Below are 15,407 nucleotides of genomic sequence, written 5' to 3'. Positions count from 1 at the left end.
TGCTAATCTTATGCAGATTGTGTTGCGGCTGATAAATTCAGATATCTTCTGCCTTACTGAGATGAACACAAAATTTAATTTAGTATAGCGCAGCCCAAAAAAATGAATGAATGAACAATTTGTACAGTCATGGCCAATAGTTTTGAGAATGCCACAAATAATAATTTCTGCCTCAAGTTTTAGAATGGCATATTGCATATACTCCAGAATGTTATGAAGTGTGATAAGATGAATGGCAATGATTGCAATGTCCCTCTTAGTCATTAAAATTAATTTAAGCTCAAAAACACAATTTCCACTGCATTTCAGACCTGTCACAAAAGGATCAGCTGTTAGAGGTGGTTAATATAGGTGAAAGTGTAGACAAGGACAAAGCCAGAAGCCTCGTTCTGATTGGGTGAGAATAATAAAAGTCATTGTTACTATGTACAAAAGGACTTAAGTGGCAAAAAAATAGCTGCTGGTAAAATTGTAACTAAATCAATCATTTATCAGATCCATAAGAACTTCCAGAAGGGAGGTGCAATTGTTGTGAAGAATGCATCCAGGCACCCAAGAAATTCTAGCAAGTGTCAGGACAGTCGTAGAAAGTTGATTAAAAGACTTTTCAAAAGTTTTCAATAATATTATTTTCTTATTAAACTATTCGGTTAACCACTTTCATCTTAAATCCATGCTTTAAATAATTTCAAATTTTACCATTTTTTAATTAAATTGCATTTTTTTAACTTCATTTATTCATTTTCTACCGCTTGTCCTCACAAGGGTCGCGGGGGTGCTGGAGCCTATCCCAGCTGTCTTCGGGCGAGAGGCGGGGTACACCCTGGACTAGTCGCCAGCCAATCACAGGGCACATATAGACAAACAACCATTCACACTCACATTCATACCTATGGACAATTTGGAGTCACCAATTAACCTGTGAGATATGCGCGCTAACCATTCAACCACCGTGCAACTTATTTGTTTATTTCACCAAACAGTATCACAACAAGTCTGTTAAATAATCTGTTAAAGATGGCGGTCACCTGATGAAGAACACGTGCATTGCACATCTCCTTTTAAGTGCCAATTTGCTCAGTAGCAATTTGATAATCGCATGGATTTCCTTCTTGATCCCCATCCCATTAGACTACAAGATTCCGTATGGCATGGAGACACCCATTTTCTTACAAAGCTAACTCGTTGAATGGACCAATTTCCTTTTTGCTTTGCAATCATGAGGGTTTGTATTGGATTTAGGGTATCAAAGAAAGGGAAGGTACGAAATGAGAAAATCCTATTTTGGTCTTTGCTCTACTATGCTCTACTTTCTGAATCCCTTTGGTCTACCTCTGATGTATTTTCTGCTACCCCTTCACTGTTTTGTCTTCTTTTTACTTTCTCTTGCACAAGTAAAACAGACGACACTGTAAGCCCTATAAGCCAAGCACATGCCAGAACAAAGGCACAATAATCATAATAATAATAATAATGAATGGAGGAAAAATACATTAAATAATTCAGTTCACAACATAAAAATAAAAAAATCAGTGAGATAAATGCATTACATGACTAAACAAGGTCGCGGGGGTGCTGGAGCCTATCCCAGCTGTCTTCGGGCGAGAGGCGGGGTACACCCTGGACTGGTGGCCAGCCAATCACAGGGCACATACAGACAAACAACCATTCACACTCACATTCATACCTATAGACAATTTGGAGTCGCCAATTAACCTAGCATGTTTTTGGAATGTGGGAGGAAACCGGAGTACCCGGAGAAAACCCACGCATGCACGGGGAGAACATGCAAACTCCACACAGAGATGGCCGAGGGTGGAATCGAACCCTGGTTCTCCTAGCTGTGAGGTCTGCGCGCTAACCACTCGACCAATATATACACTTGATTATACAAATAGAAACTGCACATTTTGGAGTGGCCTTTTATTGTGGCCAACCGAAGACACACCTGTGCAATAATCATGCTGTTTAATTAGCATTGTGATAATGAACACCTGTGTGGTGCATGAATTATGAATTTAGACAGAATAATGAAAAATGTTTAACAAAGAAAGGTTTTACTCGGGCATCTGGTAAGGATGTCAAATATACACAAATATATACGGGCGTGGATTTGGTCCTTACCTGTTTTCAGTTGTAGGTGGATGCTGGGTGCGGGAATCCAGGTTGCCACGGGAACCAGAACAGCCTTAACCAATGGTGTGTGCTGCCTGATGTCAGACAGCAGCTTATCAAAACCATACACACTGAGTGCCTCAACTACGTAAGACGAAATGTAAACAGTTTTAACACCAGCCACATAGTAACCCAGTGTTACATTGTATGGGCTGCAGTCATCACGTTCCACCTGTGGGAGAAACAGAGAGAGAGAAAGAGATACTGGGTTCTAGTGTATACAAAAGCCCAGCAAATAAAAAAGCTAACTTAAACAGATCAGCTGAACATTTGGAGCCAAGTAAGAGTAATATGCAGATCTATCATGTTCATGATTATCTTTTTTAATTACAAAAAGCAGAGGCAACACAATTCATTTATTTCTTTAAAGATTCAGAACTGACATTTTAAAAGGGAACGATTATGTTTTTTCCACTTTTCTGACCCTTAAATGTTGTTAAAATGTTGTATTCTTCAACATCGTTAAACGATGCCAAAGTTTCAGATAATGACGATAAACACTCTGTTTCAAAGGGCGTTCTAACACTGGCGCTTTGTGATGTCACAGATTACTGGGCTTCCTTATATGGGCATGCATGGGCCAGTAAGCAGCTGGACTAGCTGAAGCTTGACACCTTTCCACCGTTATGTCGTGTCCAAGAATCAGAAGAACAAGCAGTAAGTAACAATTTAGTGTTAATGATAAATAAAATAAAATAAATGTGTTTATTTTGTACAAAAGCGGTTGTATGTGTTGCATTATAGAGTGTGCATACAGGGAGCGCGGTGCAAACTGCAAGCTAGCAGAGTCTGCAGTTGCTCATAGCCATTTCCCACCACAATCAGTGAATCTACCCAAGTTTTTAATTACAAAAAGCAGAGGCAACACAATTCATTTATTTCTTTAAAGATTCAGAACTGAAATTTTAAAGAGGAACTATTATGTTTTTCCACTTTTCTGACCCATAAATGTTGTTAAAATGTTGTATTCTCGTGTTAAACAATGCCAAATTTTCCAATAATGACGTTTGCGCATTTGGAAGTGAGCCCTGAAAGAAGTTTGGGATGGCTCTGAACACTCTGTTTCAGGGGGCGTTCTAACACTGGCGCTTTGTGATGTCACAGATTACCGGGCTTCCTTATATGGGCATGCAATGACCAGTAAGCAGCTGGACTAGCTGAAGCTCGACACCTTTCCACCGTTATGTCGTGTCCAAGAGTCAGAAGAACAAGCAGGAAGTAACAATTTATCAGTGTCCTAACTGTGTTTATTTTGTGCAAAAGCGGTTGTATATGTTGCATTATAGAGTGTGCATACAGGGAGCGCGGTGCAAATTGCAAGCTAACAGAGTCTGTACTTGCTCATAGCCATTTCCCACCACAATCAGTGAATCTACCCAAGTTTTTTTTAAACACTAGTAATCCCAAAACACGTTACGGATGTTGAAAACGCTAAGCTAGTTACCATTCCGAGACATCTTGAAGTAACCTCTTCACTTGAGAAACTTTGGACTGTCCAGTTTCTACTTCTGGATGGGATTCGGGATCCAACATGTATGTTAAAAGCTAACATTTATTATCAACTCATATGCCGTTGATCAACTTGGGTTCAGCACCTATCCAGAAATCTATCCAAGCACTTGGGAGTGTGACCAACCACAGCAGAGAGTGTGTGCCTGGAGGCGGGCCGTGGGTGAAATAAATTAAACAGACGTGAAACAGACCGTTTATGCGGGAAGAATGAAATTCAAAGAAAAACAGGTGAATAGGTGCAGATTCAGGAAGATCTACAAAGCTTTCTGTGCTGGTTATTGTGTGTTGCTGCTCTATAGGAGTCCACAACTCAATACAAAGGGTAGTAAAATAAGCATAATAGGTCCCCTTTAAATATCAATTAGACACAGAAATTGGCAGATTTTGTAGAAAAAAAATAATTTGTATTTCAGGCCAATGAAAAAAATGTAATATTCGAGCCCAGCCCCTTTTGGATGAATGTCAAATTAGCTGCTGCTTAGTTGGCTCCGGCTTAAGTTCCAGCGACTGACTGTTTACGAGTGTTCATACTTCTTATTAAATAGTAAATGTGTAAATGTGACTATACAGGGTAAACTGACCTGTGCATAAACAGTGGAATCATTCAAGGCTCTCTGCAGTGCATGACTCAATCCTTTAGCTAGATTCTGTTTTAGGACCAGATCAAGTCGGTTCTTTCGGGTCTCAATGGACAAAACTGTGGAGAAAGACACACGGAAAATGCACTCTGATCACTGACAATATATATATATATTTTTTGTAACATGGTATTGAACTATCAGCATGTTAATACGGCCTTTCAACAAGAATGCCTGTCGGCAATCTGGGTAAAAGAGTATTATTATTTTACAACAGACCATTTTAGAGTCTACATCATCTTTTTAATTGTTTCAAGCTCTGGGAAAATCTGCCCTTGCTTTAAGCACATGTTTTAATTAATCTGAGTGCATGTAATTACATCTTGGTCCCATAATAGGAACACTGGAGTCTGAGGCGCTGAAATGGCACCCTACCTGTTCATCACAACTTCATTATCATTTTTATAAGAGAATGGTTAATGCTTTAAGGATTTATGGTGTATTATAATTATTTCAACACCGGGATAAACTACCTGATGTAATAACTTTTTATTTACAATTTACCCCCTCAAAAGTAGTAACATATAATTTAATTCTAGAGCTACAATGATTAATTAGTATTATTATGTATTATCTATATATTCATTCATTCATTCATTCATTTTCTACCGCTTATCCTCGTGGGGGTGCTGGAGCCTATCCCAGCTGTCTGCGGATAAGAGGCGGGGTACACCCTGGACTGGTCACCAACCAATCACAGGGCACATATAGACAAACAACCATTCACACTCACATTCATACCTATGGACAATTTGGAGTCGCTAATTAACCTAGCATGTTTTTGGAATGTGGGAGGAAACCGGAGTACCCGGAGAAAACCCACGCATGCACGGGGAGAACATGCAAACTCCACACAGAGATAGCCGAGGGTGGAATTGAACCCGGGTCTCCTAGCTGTAAGGTCTACTACTCGACCGCTGTGCAGCCCTAATTAAAAATATGAATATAAAAATATGAATATATATAATATATAAATATTCTCTGATTTTTAGCCTTTCAAACGTCAATATTTGTTAACATTTGTTAATTAACAACAAGCTTCTGATTAATCAAACTAAATAATCAGACCTATTCAGTTGTATCACTATGATGAATAATTCACATCTAAAATGAGTAGATACATGAATGATATCACTTAAATCATTGCTCCTTATTATGATAAATAATAATTATATATTATTTATTAATATAATAATTAATAATGAATATAATAATTGGTCATTATTAATAATAATTCAATTATGATGAAACTGTTATTTACCTGTTTTGACCCAGTACTTTGCTGTGACGTTGCATGGTAAAGACCCATCCTCTGCAATGGTGCTGCCTGGGGGTTCTGTGGCCGTAGCTGTTGGTGGTACAGTTTCAACTGGGACAAACATGGTGGTCGGAGGTACCTTTTTTAATGTAGTGCTTGCTATGGTAGTACTAGTAGTGGTAGTGGTGGCTGGAGTTGTAGTAGCAGGCGTGGTGGTAGTGGTTATTGGAACCGGGGTGGTTGTGGTTGATGGGGGTTGGGTCGTTGTAGTGGTTGGAGGTGTTGGAGTCGTAGTAGTAGTAGTAGTAGTAGTAGTAGTAGTGGTGGTTGTGGTTGCAGGCTGAGTTGTAGTAGCTGCAGTTGTGAGTTTGAGGCTCGGTGACGGCTGCACGGTTACGGCAGCTGTGGTGTTTGGGGAGACTGTTACAGTAACGTTTGTGGTGACTGCTGGGATTGTAAAAGCGGAGTTGATCACAGTCGAAGTGGTTACTGAGGGCTTGGTTGTTGTCAGTGTCTCCACCTGCTGGGTGTCATCAGTCACGCTTTCCATGCTGCGTGGAGCAACAGTGGACATCTGTGTTGTGTTGAAACTCGGAATGGTGTTTGATGGTAAAGAGAGTATGGAGGCGGTGGTGGGCGACAAAGTAGTTTTTGTGGTACTTGTAGTCTGAGAGGAGTTTCTGGTGCGTACGGGCACAGTGGTATTCCATTGGTGAGTGGAGAAGGGGCTGGTGACATTGTCAGGTAGCGTGATGTCATGGTCACCCGCTGTGGATAAGAGGGACTGTGGAACAGTGGGGAGATCCCACGCTGGCGGACTGCTCTCTGACTCCTTGGTAGATTGGGCAGCGTCTGCATCAAAGGTGTTGAAAAATGCAACACTAATTCCAATACTTAAAAGCAATACAATAGTAGATGATACAAAAAAAAAATTGACACAAAAAAAGATACAAAAAATGTGTTATTATGCAATGCCAATATTTTACACTCTTATTACCCCATATAGTTGATATTATTAAAGAAAATAAGCCATTTAAGACACATTTCCTGTGTGGCGGACAGGAAATGATGTCGGTAGTTCAGAGTTGAGTTTTGCTTGTCCCGTGTTAATATTAATATTATTACAATTATGTAATTTTTATTTTGCCTAAAAGCAATACAATAGTAGATGATACAAAAAATGATACAAAAAATGTGTTATTATGCAATGCCACTATTTTACACTCTTATTACCCAATATAGTAGATTTAATCATAGAAAATAAGCCATTTAAAACACATTTCCTGTGTGGAGGACAGGAAATGATGTCGGTAGTTCAGAGTTGAGTTTTCGCTTGGCCTGTGTTAATATTAATATTATTACGATTATGTAATTTTTATTTTGCCTAAAAGCAATACAATAGTAGATGAAACAAAAAATTATACAAAAATGTGTTATTATGCAATGCCACTATTTTACACTCTTATTACCCAATATAGTCGATATAATCATAGAAAATAAGCCATTCAAGACACATTTCCTGTGTGGACAGGAAATGATGTCGGTAGTTCAGAGTTGAGTTTTCGCTTGGTCTGTGTTAGTATTAATATTATTACGATTATGTAATTTTTATTTTGCCTAAAAGCAATACAATAGTAGATGATACAAAAAATTCAACAAAATTTGATACAAAAAAATGATACCAAAAATGTGTTATTATGCAATGCCACAATTTTACACTCTTATTACCCAATATAGTCGATATAATCATAGAAAATAAGCCATTCAAGACACATTTCCTGTGTGGACAGGAAATGATGTCGGTAGTTCAGAGTTGAGTTTTCGCTTGGCCTGTGTTAGTATTATATTATTACAATTATGTAATTTTTATTTTGCCTAAAAGCAAAACAATAGTAGATGATACAAAAAATTAAACAAAATTTGATTTAAAAAAATGATTAAAAAAACATGTTATTATGCAATGCCACTATTTTACACTCTTATTACCCAATATAGTAGATTTAATCATAGAAAATAAGCCATTTAAGACACATTTCCTGTGTGGACAGGAAATGATGTCGGTAGTTCAGAGTTGAGTTTTCGCTTGGCCTGTGTTAGTATTAATATTATTACGATTATGTAATTTTTATTTTGCCTAAAAGCAATACAATAGTAAATGATACAAAAAATTAAACAAAATTTTATACAAAAAAATGATACCAAAAACGTGTTATTATGCAATGCCACTATTTGACACTCTTATTACCCAATATAGTAGATTTAATCATAGAAAATAAGCCATTTAAGACACATTTCCTGTGTGGAGGACAGGAAATGATGTCGGTAGTTCAGAGTTGAGTTTTCGCTTGGCCTGTGTTAATATTAATATTATTACGATTATGTAATTTTTATTTTGCCTAAAAGTAATACAATAGTAGATGATACAAAAAATGAAACAAAATTTGATACAAAAAATGATACAAAAAACCTTTTATTATGCAATGCCAATATTTGACACTCTTATTACCCAATATAGTAAATTTAATCATAGAAAATAAGCCATTTAAAACACATTTCCTGTGTGGAAAACAGGAAATGATGTCGGTAGTTCAGAGTTGAGTTTTCGCTTGGCCTGTGTTAGTATTAATATTATTACGATTATGTAATTTTTATTTTGCCTAAAAGCAATACAATAGTAGATGATACAAAAAATGAAACAAAATTTCATACAAAAAACTTATGCAATGGCACTATTTTACAAACTTATTAGCCCATATAGTCGATATAATTGTAGAAAATAAGTCATTTAGACACATTTCCTGTGTGGAGGACAGGAAATGATGTCGGTAGTTCAGAGTTGTGTTTTCGTTTGGCTTGTATTAATATTAATATTAATATTATTACAATGATGTAATTTTTATTTTGCTTAAAAGCAATACAATTGTAGATGATATAAAAAATGGAACAAGATTTGTTACAAAAAATGATACAAAAAAATATTATTACAATGATGTAATTTTTATTTTGCCTGTTGTGAGATCATTCAAACCTGCAATAAAAGCCTGTTGTTTCGACAATCAAGTCTGATGCTTGTGTGTCTCGGATATTACACTCACAGTTTGAATGCGTCTTTTGAATGCCTTGTATTTTTTTGTTCATTTAGCTATTTTTATGTTTGAAAATGCTTAATTTAGGGAAATTAAATAATAACCACTAAACAGACTAATTTACAAATTAATATTTCAGCCATGAAATTTGAACCTCTACGTGGCAAGGCACTAATGGCTATCCCACTGCAATATCAACTGTCTGGAATAATCAAACAAGCAAACCTAACAGAGTTAATTTTAACCAAACCAAACGCGACAAGTGCGAGCACACCCTTAATTGTATTTTATCCGTTTCCTGATTTCCTCAACTGTGAAGAATTGCTTAATTTCATATTAAACAGTCACAGATTGCAGTTTTTTTATACCACAACCCATGAACATTGCCACAGTGTGGAAATGATTCATAATGAATAATCTTCAGCATTTGTTACCGTCCACTTGCACTTACCTAAATTCAAACTGCTGTTGCTGTCCGAGGAGTTATTCGAGTTGTTGCTGACATCAATTACAGAGACAGTGTTGAACCTCGCCGCCTGTAGGTCACCATTATTAATGGCTGGCGTGGAGGATGAAGACGTGGATGGTGAAGGTAACGTTTTTCTCATAGAGGTTTTGGATGATGATGATGATGACGACGACGATGAAGAGATTTTGGTCCAAGCAGCCTTAGACAGCAGTCCTAAAGGCTTTGTCCCTGCTGGTGGGTTTGGTGTCTCTGCCTCCATTATAAGGACTGATGAGGAGGATGCCTGCCCTCCTCGGTCCTTTCCAACCGCCTGCAACTTCTTCCGACCAAGCCAGGAAGTCACGTCGCTGTGTGGACTTGGCGACTTTGGTTCCACCAGCTTCGCTTCAGATTTGGTTCTTGTGCTGGTTCCGGGGTCTGATATGAGTTTGCCGTCTCTTCCAGTAGCCATGACACCTTCATTCCACTCTGATGCTAAGACTTGACTCGGGTCAGTCCCTTTTGTTGTGTCTTTGTCATCGGTCCCGGTCGCCAAGGTGGCTGGGAGGCCAGAGAACAAACGTGGAAAGACAGACATCCTCGTCAAGTCATGATGCTCGGTCTCAGCTGAAGGGAACACAGAAGAGGAAGGGAATGGGTTGTCTGTAAATCCATTTAACTCATTGAATACCAAAAAAATATACATTTTTATAATCACATCAATGCATTCATACGTCATTTACGTTTTTTTTTTGCATGAGAGTCAAAAGGAGGTGATGATGGAACTGGCAGAAGTGCTTTTGATTCATCACACATAACACAAAGGTGGAAGTGAGTATGCGTGGAGGAGTGTAGCGTGCAGGGAAGTGCATGGGAAATGTTTACATATGCACACGCCTGTTAAGTTCCACATGTGAAAGTTGTAAATCGTCCACGGTGTTATATTTATAAATTAATTATTTGGATTTAAAACCCTTTTTGTGTAGTTTATGTTGGTATAGTCGGTTAGTTATTTCTATGGAAACCCGTTTCTGCCACCGAAAAAAAAGGTTATCCAATGGTAAGTCAGAATTATGAGATGAAGTCAAAATTTTTAGATAAAAAGTCATAATTATTAGATAAAAAGTCAAAATTATGAACTACAAACTAAATAAAAAGTCAGATAAAAAGTCAAAATTATGAAATACAAACTTTTTATCTCAAATTATGACTTTTTATGTCATAATTTTGACTTTTTAACTCATAATTATGACTTTTTATGTCATAATTTCGACTTTTTATCTCATAATTGTTATTTACCAATGAGATACTTTTTTTTCAGTGGCGGAAACGAGCTTCCATATATCTTCACACATATATCACAAAAAGCTTTTCTCGTCGGGAACTGATATTTCCCTGAAACTTACCTATGCTGCACATGTGAAAGTTGTAAATCGTCCACGGTGTTATATTTATAAATTAATTATTTGGATTTAAAACCCTTTTTGTGTAGTTTATGTTGGTATAGTCGGTTAGATATTTCTATGGAAGCCCGTTTCTGCCACCGAAAAAAAAAAAGTTATCCAATGGTAAGTCAGAATTACGAGATAAAAAGTCTAAATTATGAGCTAAAAAGTCATAATTTGAGATAAAAAGTTAAAAAGTTAGTATTTCATAAGTTTGACTTTTTATCTCATAATTATGACTTTGATATTAAAAAGTTAAAAAGTTTGTATTTCATAATTTTGACTTTTCAACTCATAATTATGACTTTTAACTCATAATTATGACTTTTTATCTCATAATTTCAACCTTTTATCTCATCATTTCAACCTTTTATCTCATAATTGCTATTTACCAATGAGATAAAAACTGAAAAAAATAAAAAGGTCCAAAAAAGGTCCAAAAAGATCCAACGATCTGGTCAGAATTATGAGACAAAAATTTGAAATTATGAGATAAAAAGTCATAATTTGAGATAAAAAGTTAAGTTTGTATTTCATAATGTTGACTTTTTATCTCATAATTATGACTTTGTGATTAAAGGTTTAAAAGTTTGTAATAATTTTGACTTTTTTTCTCATAATTATGACTTTTATCTCATAATTTTGCTTTTTGTCTTTGCGATTAAAAAGTTAAAAAAATTATATTTCATAATTTTGACTTTTTATCTCATAATTATGACTTTTATGTCATAAGTGTGATTTTTTAACTCATAATTTTGACTTTTTAACTCATAATAATGATTTTTTTATCTCGGATTTTCGACTTTTTATCTCATAATTGTTACTTACCAATGGGATATATATATATTTTTTTGTTCAGTGGCGGAAACAGGCTTCCATATATCTCTTCACAAAAAGCTAGTTTTCACCCTTTTCTAGTCGGGAACTGATATTTCCCTGAAACTTACCTATGCTGTTTACTGAAGAATGGAAAATATAGAATGATGACTAAGGGGGGGTCTAATCTTCCTATTGGTAGATTCCATGCTTATCCAGACATAGAACATATTCTTCAACAATATTCTCTGTGTGCCTTGAAAGATTTTCTAAAATGGCCGGCAGTGAAAGGGATTGTCTTTTAATTAATTGGAAAAAATGGAAATAGAAAAAAAAGTATATATATTTTTTTTTTTTATCACTGCGGCTGGAAAAATATATTCACACAAGCAGGCTCCCGCAGACAAAAACACAAATAGCATACATTCATTTCTCTCTTGTAAAACTGCTACTGTGGAACATTTTAATAACAATATCTAAAGTAGGCCATGTAGGTTTTGGAGGATAAAGCATAGGGAATTAATTTAGATGTCTCAGTGACTGTATTATACTGACGCAATAACACACACTTGCATGCACACACACTCACACTCACGCACACAAACACACACACACAGTGGCTTGTAATTGCATAGATGCTAATCGGATGTGTTGTTCATGCTGGATTCATTGTCTAAGAACATGCGGAACCACTCAGGATGGGATAGTGTATCAAATGCGAGAAGATTTAGGTGTCACTTTCTCCCCCCCCAGAGAAGCAAACCTATCTTTCTATCTGAGAAATAGAGAGTTTTACAGGAACAACTGCGGACCCAAGATACACTTCCAGCATTCTCTTCATAACGCCAATGTTTTTCTGGGCATGCAGAAAATACTAAACAATTCAATGCCTTATTTAAATTGATATTCATCATATTCAAACAACCATTCACACTCACATTCATACCTATTGACAATTTGGAATCGCCAATTAACCTAGCATGTTTTTGGAATGTGGGAGGAAACCGGGTACTTCGGAGAAAACCCACGCATGCACGGGGAGAACATGTAAACTCCACACAGAGATGGCCGAGAGTGGAATTGAACCCTGGTCTCCTAGCTGTGAGCTGTGCATACTAACCACTAGACCGCCATGCCGCCCACTAAATTGATATTGTGAGATACAATACACACTGATTTAGGGGCTCTTAGTGTGTTGTGTGTCTGACATTGTTGGTGTATCACGGTGTAGCCCTCCGTGACCTTTCTGTGGCATTGTACCCTCTCAGCTTCTAGTTGCCAAGGAAACGGCACAACGAGTGTGACTCACTTTCATGTGGCACTTTAGAATGTGTACCTGCAAATATGTAACGTTTACTCCATATGTAAAACTTGAAATGCACGAGTAACACAACGTCATTAAGGGTGAACTGCTCAATGATATTGATAAGGTGCACATTAAAAAAATAAAGGGAATATTTCATAGCATAAAAACACTTTTCCCAATCGAACTGTGGTAAAAAAAAAATAAATTTAGCTGAATTGAAGGGATTTGGTGACACAATAGATGCAAAGATTATAGCATATGCAGGAATGTTAGCTGTAGTTTCTCCAACTGTTTACCAAATGCTCTGACTGAGTGCAACATATGTGCCCTGGCAACCAACCTTGTGACATGCTAGGAAAAGAAGAACCTCCACTGAGAGCAAATATGGATAGGGTGTATGGGTTAATGAATGCACGAGAGGTTCAGCGAGGGCGTGACCTGCTTTGTTTAGTGGATAGTCGACTCGGGGCAAAAGATATATCATGTCATTGTACCATAATGTTATCTCTTATGCATCACCGTGGATCTGCACAAATATGTTTTGATTACATAATATTATGTGTGACAGTTGGCATTGATGTCCACTTTATTCATTTACGTTAAGTTACGGCATTAATAAGACCATACCTGGCAACATTTGCACTTAAATATGCAAAGCAGTTGATGTTTGCTAAATACAAGGATGAAGAGTCTTGAACCAGTCATGATGTGCTATATATATCACTATACTGACAGTTACTATGGTAACCATTTTTTTTATCAAGTAATCTCAACTCATTTTCAAATCAGGTAAAATTAAAAATAAAATTAAAATTAAAATTAAAATTACAACAAAAAAATCTTAAGCCATAATAGGAAAGCAGGAAGTGAACAAATGTAACTTACTATGGTACCCATTATGTCATTGTATGGTCATATCACCTCGTACTTCGGTACGGGACAAAAAAGTTACAAAATTTTTAAATAAAAAAAAAACAAAAAAAAATGTAAACTGTATTTTGGAAAGCAGGAAGTGAACAAATGTAACAGTTACTGATTGTAAAAGTACCAGATGGAGGGGTAGGATTTAATAAGCTTTGCTTCTTCCTACTCCTTTTGGACATGTGGGACTGTGAACTGATTATGTGATGCATTCAATTGTAATCTGATGCATGTTCAAATGTAATAAAACCATTCCCATTACCATAAATTAGGTACATTAATAATCTTCAGCATCCATAAAAATATGCTATCTGTGACCCATTAAATCATAGGAATTGACTGTAAATGCTCGTAGCTGACATCACTGCCCATCTGCTGATGGAAGCCGTAAAAGCCAAGCCACAACAAGCTTCCGACCAATTCATACTTGCTTGACGATGGCAATGGAGCCAAGCCGAAAAGCCATGGCTTTACTCCTGTGTTGTATTATCATTCGCCACTGTAGGTAGGCCAGTTGGGTAGGAAGTGTGACAAATGGTACTCCGCCAACTGGTGCTCATTTTGTAGCTCAGATCAAATGAAGGCCAGGGCTGGAATCTGTTTAGTTACATTTGCCAACTAGTGTTCAGTGACATCGGGCTTTTAATCACACAGTAGTTATTGATCTTCATTATGTACAATTTTTTAGGAGTGCCTAAATGAGACACCCAACTTACGGGAGGAGACGACGGGTCCATGAGAATGAAAGGAGATGAGATTTAGCATTCATTTTAAGAAAAGTACAATGAAACATGACTAGACAAACAAACCCATCCATTCATTCATTCATTTTCTACGGCTTATCCTCACAAGGGTCGGGCGTGCTGGAGCCTATCCCAGCTGTCTTTGGTCAAGAGGCGGGGTACACCCTGGACTGGTCGCCAGCCAATCACAGGGCACATATAGACAAACAACCATTCACACTCACATTCATACCTATGGACAATTTGGAGTTGTCAATTAACCTAGCATGTTTTTGGAATGTGGGAGGAAACCGGAGTACCCGAAGAAAACCCACGCATGCACGGGGAGAACATGCAAACTCCACACAGAGATGGCCGAGGGTGGAATTGAACTCTGGTTTCCTAGCTGTGAGGCCAAAACTGCATTTTCACACAGACAAGTAATTCATGGCTAACAGAGTGTGAATGAGTCTATGTGCCCTGTGATTGGCTGGCGATCAGTCCAGGGTGTACCCCGCCTCCCGCCTGAAGACAGCTGGGATAGGCTCCATCATACCTCTGTGTAGGTCTGAATAGTTTCTGGTTGGTCAGAGATCAAATATGTATTTTACTCAAGCAAATAAACATCAATTAATAATCTTTTTCTGAATTTGTTCTCGGCTGCACGGCAGTCTAGTGGTTAGCGCGCAGACCTCACAGCTAAGAGATGCGAGTTCAGTTCCACCCTCTGCCATCTCTGTGTGGAGTTTGCATGTTCTCCCCGTTCATGCGTGGGTTTTCTCCGGGTACTCCGGTTTCCTCCCACATTCCAAAAACATGCTAGGTTAATTAGCGACTCCAAATTGTCCATAGGTATGAATGTGAGTGTGAATGGTTGTTTGTCTATATGTGCCCTGTGATTGGCTGGCGACCAGTCCAGGGTGTACCCCGCCTCTTGCCCAAAGACAGCTGGGATAGGCTCCAGCACCAACACGAACCTTGTGAGGATAAGCGGTAGAAAATGAATGAATTTTTTCTCGATATTCTGTCCCTCTCGGTTGAAATCAGCATACATTAAAAATGATGGGCTGTCTTTTTGAT

The 15,407-nt window shown here is 37.4% G+C and overlaps 1 protein-coding gene across 1 annotated transcript in view; it reads right to left on the bottom strand.

Annotated features, from left to right (window-relative positions):
• The window catches only part of kiaa1549la (KIAA1549-like a), an 83,031-nt gene that overhangs the window by 49,183 nt on the left and 18,441 nt on the right, over positions 1-15,407 (bottom strand). Inside the window, exons 2-5 of the mRNA XM_058076707.2 lie at positions 9,121-9,744; positions 5,587-6,435; positions 4,269-4,384; positions 2,125-2,347 (exon numbers count right to left, since the gene is read on the bottom strand). Coding sequence (XP_057932690.2) covers positions 2,125-2,347; positions 4,269-4,384; positions 5,587-6,435; positions 9,121-9,744 — 1,812 coding nt within the window. The remainder of the gene's footprint in view (positions 1-2,124; positions 2,348-4,268; positions 4,385-5,586; positions 6,436-9,120; positions 9,745-15,407) is intronic.

The sequence above is a fragment of the Doryrhamphus excisus genome, linkage group LG1 (genome assembly GCF_037039965.1).
Source record: "Doryrhamphus excisus strain RoL-2023G ecotype Guam linkage group LG1, RoL_Dexc_Guam_v1.1, whole genome shotgun sequence".
Lineage (NCBI taxonomy): Eukaryota > Metazoa > Chordata > Actinopteri > Syngnathiformes > Syngnathidae > Doryrhamphus > Doryrhamphus excisus.
The sequence above is the reverse complement of the archived record's forward strand: the minus strand, read 5'-3'. Positions and strand labels throughout refer to the sequence as shown.